A 27,280-nucleotide genomic window follows, 5' to 3' on the forward strand; every position below is an offset into this window, starting at 1 on the left:
GACAACCAGCCACACTCACATTCATTCACGGGCAGTTTAGATTCACCAGTTAACCTAACGAGCATGTCTTTGGACTGTGGGAGGAAGCCGGAGTACCCGGAGAGAACCCACACATGCACGGGGGAGAACATGCAGACTCCACACAGAGAGGCTCCTGTCAGACGAGAATTCAAACCAGGAACCTCTACGCTGTCAGGCGACTGTGCTAACCTTTATTTGGTGTATAAAAAGTTGCCCTGCCCTGGAATCTGATGAGCCTGATGCAGCCTGGTACAAAAGCTTAAAAATATGAAGCACTGAATTGAAAGTAACTACCCAACAGGTGCTGAGATATCCTTTGAGCCACATCATCAGATTAGCTTCACAGGAAATATGAGGGGGTTAAGTCGTAGAGATTTATACTCTGAGCACGATGAATCACTGTACATTACAACAGTCAAAGAAATCCTACAGTAGCTGTGAAGATATTTCAAACTGCATCAAAGTGTTTGACTGAAACTAAAAAGTAAAAGGTCATCTCCCTTCATTCAGACTCTGAGGAGGAAATGGAGAATAGAGGAGACGGGTGTGCAATAAGGAGTCCATAAAAAATAATGTTGTTCACTTCTCACATGAAAATAAAAGTGTGAATGAAGCAAAGACTGTGGTGTCATCTGGCCCCAACAATCCCACACATCTTCCTTTTATGCTGTTGAAATGCCTCCGAAACAACATTTCATCAATCCAGGAAATGAGAGAGTCACTCAGAGTCACTCTGCGGTTTGAAAAGAACAAAGGATGAGATCATGCTTTAAAATGTGGTGCTTCAAAGAGATGTATTCCCCCCCCTGAGTTTTAAGAAGAGCTTCTTAATTACAGGGGAAAAAAGGGTGAAGAGGGTCTCACTGTCCGTCCGGGAGGTAAACAATACTGAGTGGCTCCCCTCAAGTACGTGGACGAGCCTGAGGAGAAATATCAAACCTCTGAAGATCACCAAGATCCAAACCAAAGAAAACATCTGACCCATTTCTATATCGATGTTGAACCCTACATGGGATCTTACTGCCAATCTCCACATAGTCTGGCCTGTCAGCATCACATACTATACTGTACAGTTTGCAGCCATTCTGGTCAATGCTCCTGTTTCCACAGCGAGCACCTCGGTCTGTCTCCGGAGCGTGCCAGCAGCTCCACTTGGCTCCGCTCTGTTTCTAGTACACTGCAAGTTTTTTTTTTTTTAAGAAGTTTTCTGCAAGCAAGCGTAATAGATCGACCCAGACAGGAAGTCAATAAATCATTATTTGTATAGCGCAGATTCCTAACAAATACTATCTCCAGACGCTTTACAAAAAGAGCATATGGGATAATATGCAGGAAGGATTTCTTCTTTGTATTCATGGCGTTCCAGTAGTCCACACTTCCTCGCCGCTGAGGTGGCGGTCAGAGCAGGTCGTGCATGAATGAGGACGGCGGTGGTTGTGAGGACGACACAGTCCGATGGTCAGACAAAGGAAACACACAGAGCATCCTGTCAGTTTCAAAATAAAACTCGATTGCTCTATTTGAGGCTTGTTGCAATTGATTTTTTTCTCCAAATAATCCTCTTTTACATTTCACTGCACATCTGTATGAGCATGTGACAAATAAAATCTTGAATCTTGAATCAATGGGTGTGGTGTCAATATCGAGTCGGAGCCTCCCTGATCTGTGGGCCGACTCTGACAAACTACCTGATAGCCAACGAGACCAAGAAGCGTATCCAACTGGATGACCAACTTGAATACATTTACAGCTCACTAAAATGCAACACAACTGAGCCCTGAGCCAAGTGAAATATTGAAAAAGAAGAGCAGCTTGTGTAATTACGGCAACATATAAAGTCTCATGCAAGACAAACCACACAGTCTGATGTCTGCACTGTTATTGAAAAGATAAGACTTTATACACAGACTATATGAGCAACAGGGAAAAGAAAAACAGGGACATTATACAAGATCCTATAGCTGTAGGATCTTCTTAGTTGTTTATACAGGCGCACATGCACTTTGTTAATTAAGCCTGTGCACCACAAATTGAGACAAATGGAGACAGAAAAACACTGATGCAGCACAGAACTCAAAGCGCCATGAAGCAATCTTCTAAATGTCCATTGGTTAGATGTTTATCTCTGTGTAGAATATCAATGCAGTTAAATCTTAAAGGCAGTGCCAGGAATACCATCAGATTTCCCATTAGGACTTCTTCTTTCAAACAAAGAAAGCATGCAGGTTTGGGGCTTTTCTTCTCTCCCCCGGCGATGCTCTCGGTGTGCCATGAAGATTTCTTCCCTTTTTTAAGATTCTAAATTTCCATCTCTCTTTGCTCTGCTTCTCTGTCTTCACAGCTACGTTGGGGACCTTGGAGTTCAGCTTGCAGTACGACCAGGAGAACAATGCACTGCACTGCACCATTAACAAAGCCAAGGTGAGCCATCTTGATGACGACAATGATGACGTTAATCTGAAGCCTGTAAAGGGGTCGTTTAAATACATTTTAGTCTACATGAAATTTGAAGAAGATCTTTTGTTTTTTTATACATTTAATGAAACGAGGTAACTTATCCACACAGGAATCAAACTTAAGTATGTGTTTATATCAAAGCCAGCATCTGACCTTTATCTAAATTTAACATTTTAACACACGAAACAATATGATATGCAGGGTCCAGGGGGGTGGCCAGGGGGGACATGGGCCCCTGATTAGCCCCCCCAAAAAAACCTTAACACGTCAGTGGCAGGACTTTTGTTAAAACCAACTATCAGGGCTTTTTTTAGTATTTGTCTTTACATATCAATATAAAATATTCTCGTTTGTACTTGAATTTACTTAAATTGTAAATAAGAACGTGGCACACCTATTTCTTGAAACAGGTGCTTAGGAAAGTGATGCACTCTGTCTTACTTACTCTGTCTAACGTGTTCATACCAAATTATGTATTTTTGCAAGTTAGACTGTGCAGGAGTTTGCATGCAATTTTTTAAAGTACGTTAAATTGTGACTTTGAACATAATCGTCTTTTTGCGTCATTAAAAAATACATATTATCTTGTGTTATATTGTAGATTGTATTACAAAGGGTAAATTTACAAGGGTAAATAATTTATATTTTTTTGTGGTTGTGTGCACATCATACTTCCGGCCACCCCTGCCCCGGTTGGGCCCCCCTAGTCAAAAAAAGTCTGGACACGCCCCTGAAGATACGATACACTTTTTTGTCCCCTTGGGGAAATTTCTCTTGGACTCAAAGTGCTGCCAAACATTCAGCTGCTTCCACTCGAATCAATAAATAAAAAATCAATAGAAAAACACGTCCACATGTAAACAGAAAGGCAGATACCAATACAGAACAACACAACACATTACCCATAGTGCACTAGATCTGCAAAAACACAGCATGAGAGATGAAATCACAAATGGTAAGAAAATATCAAAACATATAGGAACATGAAATACGAATGTGCAACACATTTGCTTAAAGTTCAGCTGAACTGGTCTGGTATGTTGTGGCTGGATTGGTATTAAGAATCAAAGAAATGATTGTTGAAGAGGGACATTTTTCCAAACAGCAACTCGTACAGTATGCCAGCCTACACAAACTGGCAAAAAGACTGTGGAACAGCAACTTACCACATCCCACTGTTCTCTGTGAGCGAGATATTGACATCTATTTTCATCTCAGAAAGCTGTAATTATTTCTACAGCATATTGTTAACAAACAGACCAAGAGTGTGCATCCAAACACTGTTGTTTCCGAGCGTTAAGCTGCTTAAAACAGTTTGCTTTGTTAATTCTAAAATAATCTTATTATGAGGGTGAATAAAGTCAAACATGTAGAAGTGAGAGGGGCCACACGTTCTTCAGTGGAATTGGTGGAGACCAAAACAGAGCTGAAAGGAGAATGAAAGATATGGCGTTGTATAACCAGGGGTCTGGTTTATAAACAACGCCTTGCAAAGCTGCAACCTTTGGTGTTGAAAGGTGAAGCCGATGCAGAAGTGTAAAATCCTGCAGTTCGTCGAGTGTCCACTAGAGGCTGGCTGTAGGAGCACCAGAAGTCACATACACACCCATTGAAAAAAGCAGTTTTTAAAGCAGAAATTAACACGTTTACAGCCTGGTTCAAAAAACGATATTGGTCTGATTAGCTCATGTCTCGATCGGCACACACTACAGGGGATTGAAGTTGTCGATGACTCATCAGTTCATCCTTTTTTGTTATTCACAATAAGGCGTGTAGCTGACATGATTGACAGGTGGGCGCCGTGTAACAGTTTGTCAAGAGGCTTAAAGCCCGCCTCAGCTCCAGCTCTCAGCCTGTCGTTAGGTTGACTGAAAGTTAGCATTTCCAGAATGGGATGGGATTTCGATGGGACTCCAAAGCCCCCTGCAGGAACAGATGACTGACGTCACTCAGACAGATCAGAGTTGGTTTGCTTTTTGTTGGACAGGCAGGTGCCAAACACCAGTGCTTAGCTTGTGCTAGCGTGCATTAGCTTGCAGTTTGGGTATAAGCAGTTAACGTACACACTATTTCCTGCAGTGAGTGTGCACTTCTGGTGGTCATGAGGTATAACCATATTAAGACCATAACAGTTGAACAGTTTCTTTCTGCAGATTTGCACTTCATACAAGACTAAGCCTTGTGAGGGGGTTTCTAGCTTCCTTTTTCCTGTTGATATTTTATCACATTTTACTAATAAAAAGTCCCTTTGTTTGCTTATCTCCTCCTGTTTGAGGTGTTAATATGCTAGAGTTGTTGTTTGCTTCTTAGAAATTCAAATGTATTTCCTCCATGATTCATTGTTTTCTAATGAATTCAAAGCTTCATTTCTTTTTTACATCATTAGTACAAAATCAGAACTCACCGTTTCTGTTTTGCACAGAAATCCTTTTCTTCTTACTCACTTAATTACTTCCTATCTTTCTTGTCTTTTCTTCTCTCTGCATTGAGCCGCTATCAGTAAAATTCAGTCATTCCTGCACACAAGTGTAACAAGTATGGTGTAGAAGTCATGTCAGTAGAATAGTCAGAATAGTCAGGGTCAAGTATTCACAATTTAAATGGATAAAATAAGTTAAAAGGTCACATATTGTGCAAAATAAACTTCACCATGTTTCTCTAACTCTAATATGTGTCTCCGTCTACAAACCCCCCCAATGATGAGAAAAGTCCATCCTCTCCATCTTTTCCCTGCTCCACTTTTCAGAAAATGTGCGCTCAAACAGGCCGTTTGGAGATTTTCCCTTCATGACATCACAAAGGGCAGTAGCCCCTCCCCCAGGTGGGTGACACTCCCACAGCTAGGTGTTTGTTCTGCCCTCTGAGTCTGCCTTCTCATCGTAAACAATAGGACATGGAGAGAGAAAGCACCAAGCCACATCCCCCTTCCAGAGAGGGGGGGCGTGGTCAGACACAGCTCATTTACATATTTAAAGGTACAGACACAGAAACAGCCTGTTCTGAGCAGGGCTGAAATAGAGGGGTTTATAGACATGATCAAATACAGGATCAGAGTGGATTTAGAACAAGAAACTTCACACACATGTTTTGAGGAGTTCAAAATACATGTGAACAGCCAATGCATCAAAGCGAGATGAACTGGCAGTTTAAGCTAAATGTAGCATGTAGTTAGCTCAATAGTAGCTTATATTTGAGGGCATATTGTGACAATAGTGCCTCTAATAATTTCTAGCATATACAATGAGATTATTAATGACAACGTTTTGCGGAATATACTCCACATTTGTGTTTAAGTTCAATATTACAGTGCAAAAAAAAATCTATACAAAGTAAGTAACAAAGTCATATTTTCATTTTCTTATTCTGGTGCTATTTTCATTCATATATTTATTCAGGTCATACACTGAGGAGCTGGACTATCCTTTATCAAGAGGCCTACTACATCACAGCAGATTAATGTTGCAGCTGAATCAATACTGTTCCCAGTCTTCCTCTGGGCAACCAAAGTAGCATTGATTAATTATTAAACCGTATAAAATCAACTAAATACCCAGCATATTGTAGGTGGAATACATTAACCTATAACTAATTTTGAACACAAAGCCAATTTTGATTGAATATACAATAAATATGAGTCCGGAGGTGTCGTCCTCTCTGATTTCTTCTCCTGTGTTTGTTGTGATGAAGAGGTGATTCTGACAGCCGTGGCTGCCGTCAGCAGCTGTAACTCTTCCTCTCTGCCGGCCTGAATAGCTCGTATTGAGGGAAAGTGGCATCAGAGGAGCCGGTCTTTGGCAGGAGCGTTTGGACAGCAGAGTGGGCATCGGGCCATTTTGATTCATGGTGGTTATTTTCTGTACTGCTCTGCTCCTGCACTTTGGCTGCTGCCTAGCCGAGCAGAGAAAATGATTTTTCTCTCTCTCTCTCTCTCGCTCTCTCAAATACTGGATATACCCATTTCTGTGATTTAATTTGTTTTCTAAATCCCTTATTGGTCTTTCTAACTATTGATTTTTTTTTTCATGACGCGCCTGCTGCCAATGTTTCAGTAGCTTCCTTAACGTTGACTGAGTGGACCTCAATTAAGCGTTTCTCTGATTAGATGTGAGACTGGGAGAGAGTTTATCACTAAATACTGGAGACTGATGATGGAGCTTGTTAGAGCGACAGTAAGCAGGGAGGACATGGCTTTATATATAAGCAGCACTAACTAAACTAAAAGATAAAATGCTAAACTTTTCATAGCAATAGATAAATGTGCATAGCAGAGGTCATCAGAAAACATAACTTTAACTAATAAAAAGTGATTTAAAAAAGGCGCAAAATGCTACAAAACTGATGATGAATCCGACAAGAAAAAAAAAAGACTTATTGAAATCAGTCAATAACAAATTGATGCGGGGTACGAGCATCGTCACACTTTGAAGCAGAGTTATTGTAAGCTGTGTAGAGCAGCTGTAAACTGTAATATTCAACATTATCTGAAGGATACCTTAGAGGTCGAGAAAGAAAGAGAGAGAGAAGCTCAGTAATTCAATAAAAGAAGAATTTGTCACACCCGGCAAACAGAGAGAACAAACAGTTTAATCGTAATTTTAACAATAATGTAGTGAAAACTGAGGCAAAACATCCTAATTGAAGACAATGACGCATGTTAATCAGTGGTGATTGCAATGGTGAATGTGTGTGTGTGTGTGTGTGTGTGTGTGATGTTGAGGCAAACGACGAGAAGAAACCAAAGGTGGTGATGAAGAGAGAGAGAGACGCACTCGCACTACAGGCAAAGTAGTCCCCCCTCCTTATTCATGGCTTATTTTGAGTTCAATCCAGGATTTCTCGATAATGAAGGTTGTCCACGTTGTGTACCCGCGCTTGTGCTCGTGCCAGGGATGTGTAGGGAGCGCTCACATTAGTCAAACGAACTTGACTTTAGGGGTGAAGCATCCTTAGGCACGGTATGGATTGTCTTGTGTGAGTGCGCCCTGAGAAGCAAGTTTAAAAACCCAGGTTGGCCCAGCCTGCCCAGGAACATGAAATCATCAAACATCAAATTAACTGGCTCCGCCCATTTCTACTGAAGACAACCTGAATGGGCAGAGACTAGAGGCAACAGGAGGAGCACTGACGCAATCAGGGGTCGTCTCAAATTGAATTGTTCAGTAGCTATCAGGGACCAATTAAACCTGCAAGAATGACTTGTGTTGGAACATAATATGAATGTGATGAAGAATCAATTTCATCATTAAAGCATTAACCAATCATTAACACCTTTTAAAATGTTGAAGTGAGTTTCTCTTTTGCTTAGAAAAGATGTCGACTTGTAACTCAAGTTGAGAGTGCCCTTGCTTCTCTTTGTCTCTTTGTCTTAGTCCGTTCTTCTCCATGAACTCCCCCTCAACCATCTGAAAATAGTGCTCAGAAAAAAGCTGCTTTCACGTGTTACAGCTTCTGGCTTTGGAAGAGCCTTAACTTGGCACTGTGACTGTTTTTAGACGTGCTTATTTTTCAGAATTTCTATCATTGAATCAGACATATTTTGACCATATCAGGCTGAAAACACAAGTAGGTTTAGTTTAACAGAGGCACACAACAACAAGCCTTCCCTCGTTGAATACATTCTGAGGTGTCCAAGGCCCCTTTTATTCTACCTGTATTCAGTAACCGAGCACAAAGCAGACAAAGCTGACATGCATGATTGCCCTTCAATTAAGCTGCCAATCATCACCTTTTGCATTTTCCATTTTCTCCTTCTGCTCTGTTATTACGTAGAAATTATGTTTTATTTATCAGTCGGTGTGGTTTTCTCTTTTAGTGCTTTGTGCGACTCAAAAAAAGGTATGAATGATTTACACGGTGCACCTCTCTTGTCCTCATTACAGCGCACAGAAATAGATGCTACTATAAAGGCATTGTTTGACTCGTGTTGTTCTGACTCATTAATGCTCATTGAAACTGATGTTTGGGATTATAAAATCTCCAGTTTCTTAAGAAGTATAAAGTGTAAGTATAATGTAGAGAAGCCGTTTGGGTGATGAGTACACACAAACTAAAAACACCAATGGCTCTTGTTAGTCCTCTGCAAACTGGCTAAGGGTGGTTTCACATTAGGGGTCCGGATCAGAGTCAATTGACCCCAAAGTCCAGCTCATTTAAACAGTGTGAACACAAATGTACTTTCATGTGTACTTCAGTACCCGCAGGAGATGTGAACAAGGAATGGGATAGCTATATGAACTAATTGCTGTACAATACTTTATTGTCCAATCGGGGGACATTTGTTCTCACAGCTTTGAAAAAAATAGTATAACAACAGGTAGAAGACACATAGCAAAGAAGGGGCCGGTCAGCGTGGAAGCTTGTTCAGAGCGTCAGTCGCTGAGGGGACAAAGCTCTTTTTGAAGCGTGCCCTCTTCCAGGTCAGGGCTCTGTATCTCCGACCCGATGGCAGAAAAGAAAAGAGTGGATGGAGTGGGTTCTAAAAGGCTCCCGTTGCTTCATAAAACCGTCGTATCCCTGCAGCACGGGCCCATTTGGTCCTCTGAGCTGCACGGTACATGTGGAAGAAGAAGGGGGTCGTTGTTGGCGTCTCAGAAATAACAAAAAAAGCACAATTTGCAGGATGGACTCAAACCACTGTGCTCAAAATATCGATATTGCAATTCATTTTCATGTGCTCCTTGCAAATACATGTATCGATGCAGATGTTCTAGAATCGATACGGCTGCAAAGCTGTGATGACAGTTTTGAAAGATAATTGATCTATGATGCAGCTCACATTAATATCATAGCTTTAGCTCTGGGTCTAAAATATCTGAATGTATTTCTAAGATCTCTGAGGACTCTCTTATCGTTGGGTTGTGGGAAATACCCAACCCTACCCCGTGAGGGATTACCGTGATTGCTTCTTCCTCTGTCTGCTTTTTCAAACCACCTATGTGCAAACTGCCACTTGCTCGTTCCAAATGTTGTCATTTATTTTAACTGTCACCTGGAATCCATCTCTGGAGTGTTTTTTTCCTTTTGCCTTTTTTGGGGAATTTTTTTTGATTATGGAAAAGTTAAACTCATTTGTGTTTGAGTGTGCTTCGAGGGAACGAGTAAGTCAAGTTTAATTTTTTTAAAGATTTTTTTACATTTAAATGTAAATGTCGAATTTTTGATATTCGTCATAAGGCGTGTTTACTGACTCTGAAACAGGACGATTTTACTAATGTGAACCGTCTCCAGAGCGAGCCAGCTGCGCCGTTACGCTCTGTTCCAATCCTAATGCGCTTCAAGTATTCTGTCCTTTTTCCCTATTTCCTAATCTTTGCATTTTCCTACCTAAATAAAGGCATAAAAGCTCAAAATAAATCTAATAAAAAAGAAAAGAAAATTGCTTCATATACCTTGGAAATAAAGTCTCCTGTGTTTCCCCCTTTATGGATTTTTTTCCCCTCCAAGCCTACACCTCTTTGGAGTCGTTCCACTAAAATCAGTGACGATGATGATCCTACATTCGACTCCTTTTTAAAAAAAAAAAAAACAGCGTTAAACTTGATCTTACTCCTCTCAGATAACTTTAACGTGAAGTGATTTAATCCAACCGTGCATGGAACTCATCTAGTAGCCTGACTGCAGATGATAACAGTAATTATTAATGAAAACACACTTTTAAATAGCTAACTTTAATCTGGATGTAGCACTAAGATTATTAAAGGTATTATACGTATAATTTCTTATTAAGGGAATACCTTTGTGGAAAGGAGCATACAAGTCAATATTAATATAAATGTGTAATTATATGCAGGTTTGAAAATGAAATGTATGTTCATATTTGTGTGACAAAACCCATGAAATATTTAAATTGATCCAATGTAGAAATGTGTAAACCTCAATTTGCATTGAACATAGGGGCTGTATCCCTCCCCTTATCTTTTTTGTTTTTGTCTGTTTGTTTTTTGTTTTTCTATTTATTTCTATTTATTTTATTTTCTCTCTCTCTTATTTCATTGTTTTGAGGTGTATGCATGTCTGTGTATTCATTTCTAAAGATGTTGCTGCTTCTTTTCTTAGGGGTAGTTTTTTTAAATTATTAATTCAACATGTTATGTTGAAAATATGTTTGTTGAAATGAAATAACAAAGTATAAAAAAAAAGATTACTATTAAAGGATCCGTGCAGAATCCCATTTGAGAATCCTGTTTAGTCTGTAAATGAAGTGAAAGTGATGAAGAGTAGAGCCTTTTCAGTGTGAGTCATTAACTCTTCATAATCAAGAGTCCCCGCTCACAGTTTTACCCCCGCTAACATGTCTCCATCTATAACGTCCCCATCTCGCCGAGTGAATCAGATCCTCTCCTCTGCTGTAATGGATCACATGATGGGAAATAAGTCCATTTAGCCCTCTGAAATGGGGCTTTAATTGATTTAAATGGGAGTACATGCGTGTAGAAATTGAGAGGGACAGGAATAGCTCGTTGCTAGCAGGTCTTCCTTTTACATGGTCGTCGTCGTCGTCTCTGCTTGGCAGGAGGATTCGGGATGTGTGGGTTCTTCATGACTCAAGCACAGATAAAGGAGTTTGTTGTGGATCTCAGCCTCTGGGGGGTTTTTACACCGCCGTTACTCCTGCTAAGGTTTTTAGTGAATCGTATAGAATGACTCACAGCTTTCGCTCTCAGAACATTAGACATCGATTGAGGCCATTGTCCCGACATAACTGCAGGTTTATATCAGTGGAGGTCAATTATGTCACTAGGTTTAAGACTGGAAAAAAGTGTATTTTCCCCCTTTGTCTGTAGATGACAAACCAGTCCAGAGTGGACATATTTCAGAGCTGTGAGTTGATACAGTATTAAAGCCAAGTATTCAAACTTTCCTCACTGCCAAGATCTCTCACTCATCCTCCGACGAGAGAGGGAGAACGAGAGAGCCGAGCTTATAGCTAAAAAATCACATCACTAATTGAACTGACTGTATGTCAACGATGACTCACTTTTATTATGAGCATGCCAAGAAAGATCGAGACTCAGATCCTCTCCGAGCTGTTTCAGGCAGCCACAGGTGTGATGAGGAAAAAGTTCAATCAAGATGGTAGATCTTGAAGGAGCAACATGTAACTCTGACACCTAGCTTTTAAAATTGTTACAGCCCATATTCAAAACATTGGAGCGAGCTGTCTCCCCCTACCTCCTCCTCCCTTAAGTCCTTCTACACAGATGTTGTTTTCCTGTTCAAAATGCTCTTACAGACTATTTTTACTCAAAAGTATCAAACAGCTGATTCTTTTTGTGTCACACTTAGCTGAAGCCAGTCTAACAGTCAACATTCAGTGAGGACACTTTGCAGTAAAAGCCTCTCCTTAGCATGCATGTGGATATTCTTAACACAACATATTTCAAGTTCTTAATGCCATGACAGTGACTGTTTAACACAAATGTTTAAAAGTTACAGAGCAGAGGGAGAAAATGACAAAACAGCGACAAAAACGTCTCCTCCTTACTTTAACTCTCTCATCCAGGTCTACACTCCCCCCCCCCCCCCCCCCCCCCCCCCCCACTACGCTCTGCCAATGAAAGGAGTCTGATCCAACCTTCACAACAGGGTCCTAAGTCTCTGACTAGACTCTTCTCCTCTGTCGCCCCCCGGTGGTGGAATGAACTACCAATCTCCATGTGATCTGCAGAGTCCCTCTGCACCTTTAAGAAAAAGCTAAAGACCCAGCTCTTTCATGAATACCTACTAACTTAATGATGATGGTCTCCATATTATTGATGATGATGACGATGGTAATGACGATGGTTTTTGTTTGATAACGACGACTTATAAGATGGTTTCTATACTGATTAGAGCTCTCAAGAACTGCCCTCAATGTTGTGCTTTGCCTCTGGTCACTTCCTGTCAGCACCTGTGTGTCCAATCAGACTCAAAGCTGATCGTTTGCTCTTACTGACATTGTTCCCTTTTTTTCTAGATCCTTGCTTGTGTTGTTCTTACTCTCTGATGTACGTCGCCTTGGATAAAAGCTCTAAATACTTTGGCTTCACTCCCAGACGGCTTTTGCCACTTTTGTGCGTCCGCTTTTAACGCTCAAGTTGAAAACCTTTGCAGAAGCACGCTGTTGACATCAGCGGCGCTCTTTTCTAAATGTGTGATATTCCTTGTAGCTTTGCCGCCTACAGATCGTGTCTTGTACCCTCATCGTCCTCGCTCCGTGCCAGACCGGGGGATAAACAATCTCAAATATAAAACATATATGTTTTGGCACGGTGGTTACTGCACGCATTCTAGGTATGGAAAGTTACAGTCCTTCCGAGTGGGCAGTCCGGGTCCGAGTCCGGCCTGTAGCTCCTCTTCCCGCGTGTCATGCCCCACTCTCTCTCTCCCTGATTTCCAACATTAACCACTGTCCTATCTCTCCAATAACGGCACAAAAAGTCCCCCAAAAATAAAATAAAATAACATGCAGTAAAAAGTAACAGAGCAGTGTCGGTCATACAGCGGCCATTGTCAACAGACTGTTGTCATGGAGACAGGAGGGACGTGCAGAGCTTTTCTTCTCAGTGCACAAACGCTTCAAGAGCCCCGGAGCGCTTTACTGACACGAGGTGTTAATGTACAGCCTCTGCGTTACTGGTCACACCATGTGAAAGACAGCTTTTACATGCAGGATAAGAAACATTCACTTTTACATGTTTTTTAAGCCCGCATGATGTGAATATAAATAACCATCCCTTTTTTTGGTTCTACTTCAAATGTCACAAAGCAGCAGCATACTGCTTTCTTTCTTCAGCTCCTCTTAACTCTGCTAAATAAAGAACTCTCTGCTCTCCCATCACAGTACGACTAAAGCCGGGCAAAAAGCAATAGCCTCTGTCAATGTACTTCAACTGCAGGTCTACTTATCACTATTTATGGCTCCCCCACTTTATCATATAACCATAAAATTATCTAGAAGGACTCTCTGCAGGACGCCTGTCTGTGCGGGAAAAAATGCTCTGCTCACTCCTCCGCCATCTAGTCGCTCGGCTTCCTAAGAGCTGACAATGACAGGCCAGATTATAAACTTTACACCTCGACGTTTGAGCAGAAACAACCTGTTAACCTCTGACAAGCGCCCTGTCGACCTCATGTAACTCGGACACGGCTGACTGAAAGGCTGACATCACTTTGTTGGAGTCCAAATCCGCACTTCTAAGTGGCTTCACTCACATCTGACGTCTGTTTTACATCTCCCTGTGTTCAGGAGTCAGCATGTTTGATGTTTGAAAAAAGTCGATTTACTGTGTGAGTCCAATTGAAGCTGGACTTTTAAACTGACTGAAATCGTTCTAAATTCTGAAAGTCGGACTAACACACCTGGATAATGCAGTCCAGGGTTAATTTATTCATGCACGTATACACCTCAATTGGCCTCTAAAGCCCCGTTTCCACCGAGCGGTCCGGTATGGATCATTACAGTTTGGTACAGTTTGGATCGGTAAAGCCTGATCCTGTTTGTGTTTCCACAGCCAACCGTAGTCACCGTACTCTTTTTTTGGTAGGCGGCGTGTAAGCCGGATGCCGATAGTCGCGTCAGCTACCTAATAGGGTGACATCATAGCATCGCGACACAGTATACCCCGCTAATAAATTCGGCGAAGAAGAAGAACGCGACAGAGCAAACAACGAGCAACAATGGAGGACATCCAGCGGTTCGCGGTCTTTCTCATCGGCTTGTGGTTCTTTGTTACAAAACGCAATGAAGCTTTGTTTCAGACGAGGGCGCGAGGAAAATACAGCCGTCCTTTATTACCGCTGTCGCACGATTCTTTCGACCAATCAACGGACTGCAGTGTTTAGCTCCAGCTTTTAGGGTCGGTTCGGTAGACTTGGCACCCCAACAGAGGGGTAGCAAAAAGTATGACAGTACGGGACGTTTTTTCCTGACTTTTGATAGGGGAAACGCCACAAAATGCGTGCCGTACCGTGAAGAACCGAACTGAAATGCCTGGTGGAAACGGGGATAAACTGACCTAAGTGTTGTGCAGTTACTCCACAGTTCTCTCACAAGGCTTTGACCCGGAAGTGGAACAGCATAAATGTGTAAAAAAAAACTGTGAAGAAAACATACTGAAGGTACAGACAAGGAGACGCAGTTTATGTTGTGTCAGCTGAAGGAGATAAATATTTTAATGTACTGGGATGGAAGGAAAGCTTATTTTCAATTTTCATCATACAACCGGTTAGCAGACACCATACAAGCCCGGACAGGAAATGACCTCATCATCTGTCAAGAAACTAACAAACAAAATCTGCCTCAACAAAAGTTACCCCGGATAAAGCCAACACGCTGATCAGCAGTGCTCACAAGTGAAACCTCACTGTCAGTACAGTACAGCCTTGATAGCAGGATTCTTCTCAGGGCGGTTAGTCTGGCCCAAGTGTCTTCCCTTCAGTCAAACTGGAAGATTATCAGAGTTCTTGAAGAGGTTCACGGGTTCTTGGAAAAGTTACTGTGTCCATTTGCTTCCTTCACAGTTGGCTTTCCCTCAGCTTCGCTATCCAAGTTTTTCAAAACTTTGCAGTCTGTGTACTTCGCACAGCGATGACACATTCTCATCACTGGGTTTCTGCAAAAGGCATGTTTTGAGAGAGGAAAGATTTGAAGATAATTCTACGAGTCATTTTCTTTAAAGATATTTCCAAACTGATGTGGAACAATAAAAAACACAACAAGATAAGTTGTAGAGTTCTTCTTTGGATTCTGTCGTTTCTTTCCTTCTGGTGATCCTACACTGTTTTTTTTCTTTAACCTTTCTTGAATCAGGTTGGTCCCATTGAGATTAAAAACCTCTTTTCCAAGGGAGACCTGGCCGAGACAGGCCGCAGCAAAAACACAAATTTACAGACAGAGACACAAGCGGAGACAAAGTACAATTTACAAAAACACCAAATTCAAACGGCCTTAAACTGGAATACGTAACAACTAGACCAGAGCAATTTAAGCATGTGCACATTAACCTATACAAGGAGGACCAACAGCTTGTGGTGCTAGCACTGCTACCGCTAACAATAGCCACACATGGTAAACCGATTTGGCAGATGCTGTAACACAGCGCTCATCTGTATGACATTTAAATTTAAATTACTCAACAATTCGACCAGTCTGAAATTTAATCTGGGTTTAATTGACATAATTTTTTTTGCCAGAGGAGCTGTATGTGTAAACGGAAACAGACACATTTTCTTGAGGGGGGGGCAGCAATGGGAGGGGGGATATTGTGACTGCTATGTTGTTCTCCGCTCTTTTGGTGATGTTGTCATTCCATTGCACTACACATAAAGGCAAATAATCTCATCATAGCGTCAAATCGAGGACTCTGTTGCTTCGTCCGCTTCTTCCGCATTGGTTTTTTTACATCACATCTTACCTCAGGAGACCCCCCCCCCCCCCAAGTCTGACAGGGGTAGTCTCCAGCTGTGAGGAGTATATGTAAAAAGCCAGGTCAGGAGAATCTCCAGAAATGATCTAGATATTTTCAGGAGTGCAGATGTGAAAACGGCTTAAGACACGAGGAGCGTCCTCATTTAGACCTCGTGTGTCTGATTCATTCAGCAGACATGTTTACTGCGCTGTGCGCTCTGTTCGATTTCTGCCACAGTGGAGGTATGTCATCGTCACATGTAGAGCTTACCGAGGCTTTAACTTGACCTCACGCATGGATATACTACCTCTCTATCAGAGAATCTTGTCATATCTCTTCCTGTCAGCCCACACGTCATCATGAAGGAAATAGCTCTACACAAGGAGTTTTTCTTTTTTAAGGCGACACCTCCTTCTGTAGAAATTGCCCTTATAAGTGAATCAGACGCCGTCTCACTATTCAATTGCAGATCCAAGACCTGTTTATTCAAAACCGCCTACACTACAACCTACCTTAACACTCCACTGCGCTCTTTCATTCTCTTCCTTCTTCTGCAGACTGCCCTTTCATTCACTACGCCCACACACTCGTGTGGGAGCACACAAAACACACACACACAGACACACACACTGGTTCTGTTTCTTGGAGAGGATTTTGCTCTTTTGTATTCAGTATCCGTGTTTGTATCTGTTTTCATGTCGTTGGTTTTTACACAAAAAGGCTTCATAAACACAACTTGTCTTCATTTGTAATCCTTGCATTAAAGTAAAAAGGAAGAAAATCTGTACAAAATTGTCACACTCGAGCTCTAAATATTGATGAAATGTCTGACAGGCTTTCCCCACAAAGCTTTTCTCATGCAGAATGAAGTGAGTAGCAGCAAAAATCAATTGTGATTCATATCTTCACAGTTAGTTCTGCTGCTGCTGTCAAGCCGTGGGTCTCAGGCTTTTTTTTTTTTCTTGCCTTTTGTTTAGACGGCGCTTTGTTAAGATCGTGCGTCATCAGCTTAAAGGAATGGTTCAGTGTTTTTGAGACGCACTTTTAGATGTACATCAGTCATCATTTAAGTGTTTTGTTTGTAAGGCTTTACATAAACTGAAACGAGCTAATGAGGGGAAAAGAGAATATGAATACCAATATTTCTTTTTTTTGTTACCTACACACGATAAGAAATCAAGCGGCAACCTGGGGTGTTTAAAAATGAAGCTAATGCCGACGTGTAAAAACTGCAGTTCCTTAAGTGTCCACTCGAGGGGCCCCAAAAGTCACATAAACACCCATTCAAAAATGACCAGTTACAGTAGAAATAAACATGTTACAGCCTGGTTAAAAAAAATGTTTTGGTCTATCATTATCATTTAATAATACTCATTTGTTTTGAAAGTAAGCGGGCGCGTTGCAGCTGTTTGTCAGGAGGCTTAAAGCCCGCTTCAGTTTCACCTCTTTGCTTGTTTCTTGGTTGACTGAAAGTTAGCTCGAGACAGCATTTTCAATATAGTGAGCACCATTGAAGGGCTTATAAAGATCCCTTCTAGGTGACGTCAGTGACTGTGTCAATGTTTTTATCCAGTCTGTGTGAGAAACAGAAACTTTTTTACAGGAGCAATATGTTCATTCATCGGAAAGGAGAGGGGGCCAGATTTGGTCAGTGAGCACTTCACCAGATGTTTGCTAATCTGGCATCATCTCAACTTTGTTTCCCTTCATTTGTGCAAACTTTTAAAATATCGCAGCGGTATTCAAATAATGTGAGACGCTTCACCGGGTTGGGAGCAATCAGTCAATCTTTATTTGTATAGTGCCGATTCATTCATTCACACACTTGGCAACATTAAGCAAAGTCACAGTGGCAAGAATAAATGTTCCTTTTAGCTTGCAGAAACCTCGAACAGAACCAGACTCATGTTGAACAGTCGTCAGGACATTTTCCCTTTTTGGGCATTAAAGAGGTCATATTCTGCCCTTTATGGGGTTCATATATTTAATCTATGTACCTACTTTTGTACGTTCACAATAGATAAAGTTATAAAAAAGTGTCTGTTTTCATGTACTGCTCCTCCTTGCTCCCTCTACGCTCTGAGTCCGTCAGCTACGCTCTGTTGAGCCCACACTGTTAGACCCCACGTGGGCCAAGTCTGCTCTGATTGGTCTGCCGATCCGCTCTGTTGTTATTGGTCAGTTGCTCAGCACGCATCTCGGAAATTTTAACATGAGCTGCAGGGCTTGCCACAACGAGCCAATGGGCTTAGATCAGTGATCTCACACTGACAATGACGTCGCACTGACAAATTTTTATTGAGGGGGGCTAGAAACGAGCGTTACATGCGGCTAATGCTACAGCTAACAGGAGGACGTAGGAGAAGACGTGTTTCCGCGGACGTTGAAGTTTTGCACATAGATGTTCCTAAACATGCACAGGACACTTGGAAAACACACTAAAGAGCATATAAAACTAGAAAAAAACATAATATGGGACCTTTAAAATAAACGTGTATAAACATGGCTTTAAGATGTTGTGGAAATGGGATGCACCTGGCTTCACTAATAAATAGAGTAATAACTCCTCCAGCTCCCATTTTTATACTGGTAAAGATTGAACAAATAAGAAATGCTTTAAAACTGAGCAAGTATTTAAACAGAGCAAACACAGTCCTTCAAATCTCACTTTTATTAAGTGAGCAAATAAAGGCATCACCAAGAACGACCAACTTCCCTGAAGAGGTGAATCTATACATTTTATCATTTGATGGTACTCAGTGTGTGAAAGGTTGAGCATGCTGCATGTGTTTAACTTGATTTCTTTTCCTTTTTCTGGGAATTAGGCGACGATTTATGAGCAGAAACAGCTGCTTCACTTCTCTGCTTTGAAGTCATTACTCCAATTTAAAGCTGCTTTTGTAGCTCACACTAGTTTACTTGTTGTCTCAAACTGCAAATGAAATGTTTACTTTGAAATCAGCACGGCTTTAATCAGTTTTTCTCACAGACTGTTTCCAAAGACAACATTTAAGCCGCCTTGTGTTCACAAAGCACACAAACGTCTTGGATTTATTTGTGTCTTTTGTCTGTTTTTCTCTCTCTTGTTTTAAATTGCATGTTAATTGCTTCAACTTTGATTTCACATGATCAGTGTTTTCTTTTCTTTTCTTTTCTCTTCCGCCTCACTCTTTTGCATGCTTTCATCGTCTCTGTGTTGCTGCTTAATGTTTGCTGGGAAAACAGCTTCCTATCCCCAGATATAAGAAGGTAAGCTGCTGAGTTTAAATCCCAACCTGTCCCTACTAATCCGTAATCCTGTAGAGTTATCCAACAAACATCGAACCCCTGTAAACTCCAGCTGCCCTCCTACTTATCCCCATTTTGTTCATACCCAAGACTGCATATAAATATGGACAGCTGTCCCCGTCTCCTTCTTTTGTGCAAAACTGAAGCCAAAATACCCCAGTGTATTGCCCTGGTGGAATCTTTTCCCCCGAATCCCCACATACTCTGTGTGCGCCGCAGTCCATCAGCGCCACGCTTTTGCTCCATTGGACGGCGCTCCCTGCCCCACTAAATCCATTTCTTGAACGAGAGCGTAGCCATGATCAGCTGTTCACACATCACAGGAGAACTACAAGAGAAAAACGTGCAAACAACATGTTGCTTTGACTTTCTGAGGTTGATTTGTTGTTCACTCGGTGCCTCTTTTGACATAATGTCGATAAAGTGATGAATAATACGATTGTGAGTCTGTATGTGGTGTTTTATTTTGAAACTGACCGGACACTCAAAGCAAGTGGCAGCAAACGGCTGAAGTGCGTGGCGCTGACGGACCTGTGGAAATTGGGGGTTGGAGTCAAGACGTACCCAAAAGGGAGCTGGCTTGTGGAGCAGTGGCATTGAACCTACCAAAACCCACATTTAATGTAACTGACCGATGAAAAGTAAACGATCCTTCAGGAGGGTAGAGTCCACAGCAGAACAGACTTTTGTGTCAGTTTGAAGCAGAAACTCGCGGTTGCAAAAAGTTCAACGACCCTCACGTTTGTCTTTGTTCCCCCTCCACTCTGCCAAACAGGAAATGAACGCTGCAGAAAGCTCATTAGTCAACGGAGCTGTCAATCATGCTGTTACACTTCCGCGTCAAATAACGCGTTTAAAACTTAAATTCCAAAAAAATATATTTGGACATAAATCAGCATGATAAGAATTAACTTTGAAGAGCAAGAAAACTGTATTTGATGTGGATTGATGTTTGCCCCGTGTCCCATCTGTTAACATGGAGGAGGCAGGGTTTATGAACCCATACTAAATATTTTGGCTTCACTTTCAGGAGCTCTTGTGCTGTCCATTCCTTATAAAGTGAATGGTTCAAACTTTGACTAAAACAATAAAACATAGTGATAGCACTTGTTTTATTCCTCCCCTCTGCTTCTCTCTTTGTCTCTTAAAAATGGTTTATACGATCCTGCGGTTTGTAAATAATTACTCATAAAGACAAGTCCAGTAATTAGAAGGAAACTTTTTAATAACAGGTACTGTCTGCATAGCAGTGCAAAGATTGAGCACGCGGGACTCAAAGGTGGACCAGTTCCTTTAATTAAAGAAATGGAGTCAGTGTTTCTCAGTCGTTACTTGTAATTAATTGTTGTAATTTATGTTTGTGGTGAACCCTCTTCCCTTGAACCAACAGCCCTCTCTTCTGCTTACATTAGCAGTTTACTGTCGTACCAAGAAAGCCCTTCACCGACGGCCTTTGCTGGATAAATCACATTGTTAGTCTTTCACCTTGCTGATGGAGAGGCTCCACGTATCACAGTTGCATGTTAATTTGAAATGTGTTTTTTAGCATGTGCTGTGAGATACCAAGATGAGGCATAAAGATACAAACAATGCATTGACGCAGTGCATTGACATGTTAGCCCTCTGCACCTTTATTAAATTTGTCTGAAGTGATTTGTGTGCTCCAGTTTTTTCTTCGGTTCCCGTCTTGACGGAGGTATCCACTGAATTGTGTTTTGTTAATTTTAAGTCCTTCTCTGAGAGCACCGACCTCCATTTGTGGAGTGGCTGAAGCGCACGTTTCCTTCTACTATGCATGAAAAATGTTTTGGTGTTTGCGTCCAACAAACATGTACATCAATCAATCACTTTGTACTTACCGTGGGACAGGCATCAATACGAGACGAGACCTCAAGGCTTCTGGAGCGATGAGCGCTGAAATCGATGTACTGCATTGGTTTTGTATGCGTAGACAACCTGCTGCGTCGTGAACGTAAATGTTGAAATACCTACTTATGCACGACGCGTGCTACTGGAGGTTTCCTCTAGAGGGAGCACCACATAATGCCAGCTATTTTGACAAGCATGTTTGGGTGAAATGCAACGGCAATGACACATCATAGTGCGGGTAGTTGCGGACTTGATCGGTTAACTCTTCTTCTAAACGTTCCGCCTTTATTGTAGCGTCTCTCTGGTGTCTCCTTTCTGGTCTCATCACCGAACAATTTCTGTGCCAATTTCTGAAGATTTGCAAAACCAGCGCTCCAAATCACCGCAGGATATGCAACGCTGATGTCATGCCTTCATACGCTTAGTTTTAAGCAAGTATACTCTGGGCTTTAGTGGACACAGGGCCTAATGCAGCCCTGGAAATAGGATATTGAAAGTTGATTTATGGAAGAATGCCAACCCTTTATTCCATCTCTTACGTTCATTGCTGAACTGCTCATATGAGAATTTAAGATTTGATGCAGTAGATTTAAATGATGAGGATGTTTATCCGTTTAACTGCTGGTTTAGTTTGTCTCTGCCGATAAAAATCACAGCTCAGCCCCACTGATGAAATCTTTCACCAAATCAATGACATGTTATCAATGACACTGAAAGCAATATGTCCCAGCGTGACACTGCGACACCTCCCCCCTCCCCTCCCCCCATTCTTTTCCTTAAGCCTCTCGATCATCAGCGTCGACATTCATCGCTGACGAATGGGACCCATCTGTCGACTCTCCATATTGCTTACTCCCATCAATCCAGCATGGCCTGGAGGAGCCTTGACCTGAGAGCCCCTTCCCTGATCCCAGGTGTCCCCTGAAGCATTAACCCTGTCTCCAACACGACTGTGTGTGTCAGCTCCCTCTGGATCAGATCAATGCACCGTTTCATCCATCCTGTTATCTGCTACCCGCTGGAGGACTGATGCTTCCTCCACCTGCATGTTACCCCGGCCAGTCAGATATGATAATGAAGACATATTCGCTGGCTGACTAAAAGGCTGATAACACTGTAGGATGTGGAGAGGGGGGCGGGGGGGGGGGGGGGGGGGGGGGCATCACTGTGGTGTAGTGTACACTGCTACATGTGGTGCAGAAAACATGGATAATATAAACAGATCTTTAAGCTCTTCATAAAAAAAGAAGATCCAATCTCATGGATTCAAATTAAGACAGTGTCCTAATGAATGGATAATATATATAATATAATAGAAAGAGACAAACAGGTCAGCCTACAAATGTCCTTTAGTTTCCTTTTATCCAAATGTAAGACAGCAAAACGACAGCATCGGGTACGTTTCGGCACTAGGCTTTTATCAGCGTTGCAGACAGTAGCGGAAAGGTGACAGCAAATTTATATTTGTCTCTTTCTAGTCTTGTTGCGGTCGTGCACCTTTAACTGTGTTTACTGTCGAGTGAGCTCCTTGTTTGTTTGTTTTTATGTACACAGTAGAATACATGCACCTGATGAAAAAAAAACACTGCTTTTGAGATTGTTGTGTAAAAATATTGGATTTTCCTACACTGCTTATAAGATACACTTTGTTGTTTTGACTAATGGCCGCACCAAGAACATGTTGGGATTGCCAAATAAGGACTATAATAATAATAATAATAATAATAATAATAATAAAGTTTATTTATATAGCGCTTTTCGCAGACAAAGGTCACAAAGTGCTTTACATCAACAACAAAAAACAACAGCATACATACAATGAAAGAAGAAAAAAGAAAAAATGAGTACGTCATGGACGATATTATAAAATCCTGCTGTAACCAGGAACAATAATTGGCACAATAAAACATGGATGAGTAGGTACACTGGGTGGACCTGATCACCCATAGGCCTGTCTGAACATTAACGTTTTTAATTGTTTTTTAAAAGACTCTATTAGGCAATGGACATTTACCGGTTCTACAGACTGCATCAAACAATGGATGTAGTCCCAGTGATGTTACCCACTGGTTTTGGAAGAAGCATTATGAGCAGCACCATAATGTGAACGTTGGTCTGGTAGCTGGAGAGGTGCCTTCAGTTTCATTCAGAATCAGAATCAGAATCAGAATCGGGTTTTATTGCCAAGTACATTTACACATACAAGGAATTTGACTTGGTGTATTGGTGCTAAACAATTAACAAGGAAATAAAGCAGAACTAGTAACAACTTAAATAATACAGAATAAGAAGATATTACAATATATAAACTAGAATTTAAAAATGTAAAATGTAAAATGTAAAATATAAAATATAAAAATAAAAAACACAAAATGTACAAAACCGTAATGTTCACCGTAATGTTCCTCAAACTGTGGAACCAGTGGTGGACCAAGTATTCAGATCCTTTACTTCAGTATAAAAGCAGTAAGACTACACTGAGTATGCAGCATTAGCACTTTAATTTACAGACCATTTGATGTTCCTCAGCTGTAGAACTCACTCTGCAGAAAACACCAGCTCGCTCACTTCCTCTGAATTCCCGAAAACAAAGAGAGCTCAACTTCATTTCACAGTCTTTAAAGGTTGTTATTCAAGGCGACTGTTATGAGTGAGTATGTGTGAGATGGGAGGTGTGTGGATACACTGATGCATGTTACCCATCTGCCTTTCCGCAGTGGTCATTTTTTCTTTCCTCCAGCCCTCGGTAATTATGATCAACCGTGTATTCACAGCGTCCCCGCGCAATCAGCAGCATGACGCAGCTGCTGTCCTGTTCATCCCCATCCAACCCCGGAGTAATGGGCCTCCACTTACACGATAGCTCAGGTGTTTGCTGAAGGCAACAATAGAGGTAGATGAAGACGGCACATTAACCTCTCCAATCAGCTCTCATGGTGCTTCCTCAATAACAGCCGCAGTGTTTTCACAGTCAGAAAGGTACAGATGAGTATCGGCGAGAAAAAGGCGTCAACACCCAGAGGGGGGCACATAATGGCAGGAAATGAAAACCAATGAATGAGCTGGAGAAGAAGTTTGACTTTAGGAGATGTTTAGCTTCAAGCTCGTTAGGTCTTTGTATTTTGCACTGGAGGAGTAAATGCACAAAAATGAAGGTACTGTCCAAGGTGGCGATGTAACTATGAGTAAAATGATACTTTTCCTGTTTTATTTTGAAATCTACACTGTAAGCAATTACTGTTAAAGGCTTTATATGTGATTTTTTGATCCAGCAGATGTCGCCCTTGAGCACCAGCATGAAACCAAAACAACTCGCGCTGCATTGTTGTGTTAGCATGCTAATGCTAGTGATCTTTATTCTGCTCGTATCTTCACACTGCATGTAAATTTACCTGAAATGAGCGTGATCTAGAAACACAGTTAAGCAGTGAGTACAGTATGTTATTCTTCTTTTCTCTAGTCCCTCAATTAAACAACTTTTAGCATCTCCTGTCATGTCAGTTCCTGCTTCATATGTTCACCACTTCCTTTATTACCAGCACCTTTCCTTAACTATTATCTCATAAGTCAGTTCCAGATCATTTACTCCTTTGTTTTCCCATCTCAGTTGCTATATATATGTTACCCTAGTGTGTGCATCTGTGACCCCCCCAGGAGGTAAGAACCCCCCATTTTGAAAAACACTGATATAGATTGATCAATACCTGAAGACAAGAGTCTCTGATTGAATCCCGGCCACGCTGATATTCAGTACAACAGCACTCTTTCTTGTGTGATATTGCTTTATTACTATTTATGACAAACATGCTTTCCCCCCTTTGCATGGATTATCTGCGGGACATGCTGAGTCTATATGCTGGATCAATGAAAATTATATCATCACATTTTTTTCTAACTGCACTTGCCTGAAAACCCGTAGATACCATTTGTCAAATCTGTGAGCTTTGTGATGCATAAATTACAAGTTACAGAAATCAGATGTGGACAATATCATTAAAGGCATCTGTGACATCTCAGATCTCCACGCACCCTCTCTGTTAAGTTTTCACAGAGAGGACATATCCACACATTTGTACACCCGTTGGATCTTTCTGGATACAGCTCCCTCGTGTCCGGTGTCGTAACAAGGCATGCAGAATACTTTATGTTTCCTTCACCCCGGCTGCAGCCTGGGGAAAGGGAGGCGAAATAAGAAAGTAGATTGTGCAGAGAGGGTCACGGCTGGCGCAGAGATTGGGGTTGCAAAGTGATTGTGGACTGTGTTGTTTCACCTTAATTTCAAAGTTGCCGTGGAAACGCCTCTTCTGCCTTCCAGCTCCAGCTTTATCGTTGAACTTTTACAATCCTCAGTGCGGCAACCGGGCAACAAACATGTCCAAAAGCAAGATCTCTGACTACCAAGCAAGTATTAATTTGCTTTTCCACCCAGTGTATTCACTTAAATAGCCTCCAACCTTTTGTTTAAGGGGTAAACTCAGTCCTTTGGTTTGTGTTTGTGATATACTGCACAGTAAAAATGCTTTCCCCTTCAGAGATGGATGAAGCAACACTTGATACTTTTAAGATACAAAATAAATTCAGCTCGATTCCAACCCTCCGGCGTCTCACGACTCGGCCATCATAACAGATTTCATTTTTCTTTTACTGTCGCTTTCACAAGACGCAAAACATAAACGGCCTTTGGCATTATATGAACGCACATTTAATGCTCAAAAAGTAAAGACAGATGGGGACATGAGTTAACAGAATATATGGAGTTAAATGTCAATCAATCATTAGTTTGTGTAGCGACAATAACAAGTGTTATCTGGAAACAGCATATGGGATAATATGCAGGAAGGATTTCTCCTTTGTATTCATGGCGGTCCTGTTCATTACACTTCCTTACCGCTGAGGTGGAGGTCGGAGCAGGTCGTGCATGAATGAGGACGGTGGTGGTGGTTGCTGGGACGACACAGCCTGACGGTGGTGGCTGGGCGTCAGGCGTGGTTGTGGGTTTTATTTTACAGCTGTTTTCTGTCTTTTCTCCCAAAGTCTAAGGTGTCAAAATTTGGATCTATTATTCAGTTTTCCTATTTTCTTTAAAAAAAAAAAAGTTATTATTCTGGCCCTTTTTCTTTTATCAGATGGGACCGCCGAAGAGAGACAGGAAATATTGGGAGGAGAGAGGGGGGGGATGACAGGCAGGAAAGTACCGAGGCCGGATTCCAACAAAGGCCCCAAAAAATCCTTCACTATGTTTTCTGCTAGCTCAGTTACACATAGAGTAACGATAATGAAATACAAAATGCTTACAATCAGAGAATTGGGAAAAACTTTACAAGTCCGAAAAACTCTCACAGCGGTAAAAGCAATCTTATGATTGGTCGAGGCAGCGGGGGCGGGAGTTGAGGCAGAGGAGTTTTTTTTAAATTGGTAAGAAATGGAGAGGGGAAAGCGGTCGAGTGTGCTGTGGGAAGCGCCCATCGTCCCCGTTTCCCTTTTTTTTAACACAATGTGACTGAGGTAATGAAAAACAAAATGTATTCATATTATTCTCAACAAAACAAGCAGTTGTCTTGCAAAGTATTTTGTTATGCAGTGTAGCAGAAGGAAACCTCTGAATCTGGTGGTTAATCTGCTGAATATTTATGTAAACATTTACTGACAGCGACTGTCGACTACTTAATATTGTTTCCAGTCATTTTCAACTTAATTACAAAAGCAAATTCTCTGTTTCCAGCTGACAGAGAGGAACGTGTTGGCTGAATTCTGTGAAGAATAATAAGATCAATATTTGTTTCTGGCCGTTGTTTGATTTCTAATGAGCTGCTGAATGCTGGCCTAAGATCCTCTGTGTGTGTTTCCATCTTTACAGTTTCAGTGTGCCAACTATAATCTCTGTAAATGTTGTCTTCTGACACTCCAGCTGCCAAAATCTGGATGAGAGGAGACTTGATTAAAATGTTCATAAGCCTCGAGCCGCCTTATTACCTTGCACTGACGGCAATTAAGCTTAATGAGCAGCAAGGAGGAGCGCAGAGTAGTTAGTCGCCTTATTTGCCCCGGGCTTTGCCTCTCAGGCTGCAAACTGTTTGTCTTTACCTTGTGAATGAAAGTTGTTTGTTGTACAGAAGCAGCCTGGGGGAGAAACTTTAAAAAAGTACGTCCATCTCCTCTGCATGTTTTTCAGTTTTCTAAAATGTATTTTGACTCTTTTTAAAAATCACATCAGTTTGAGAATATTTAAAGAGGACATATCATCCCCCTCCTCCACC

The 27,280-nt window shown here is 41.5% G+C and overlaps 1 protein-coding gene across 2 annotated transcripts in view; it reads left to right on the forward strand.

Annotated features, from left to right (window-relative positions):
- doc2b (double C2-like domains, beta) overlaps window positions 1-27,280 on the forward strand; it is a 148,432-nt gene that overhangs the window by 76,212 nt on the left and 44,940 nt on the right. The window contains exons 2-3 of one of the 2 annotated variants that reach the window (XM_061056155.1): window positions 2,363-2,442; window positions 19,092-19,115. In XM_061056155.1, the coding sequence (XP_060912138.1) occupies window positions 2,363-2,442; window positions 19,092-19,115 (104 nt within the window). The remainder of the gene's footprint in view (window positions 1-2,362; window positions 2,443-19,091; window positions 19,116-27,280) is intronic. The other variant, XM_061056156.1, reaches the window with a different exon arrangement.

The sequence above is a fragment of the Labrus mixtus genome, chromosome 14 (assembly GCF_963584025.1).
Source record: "Labrus mixtus chromosome 14, fLabMix1.1, whole genome shotgun sequence".
Lineage (NCBI taxonomy): Eukaryota > Metazoa > Chordata > Actinopteri > Labriformes > Labridae > Labrus > Labrus mixtus.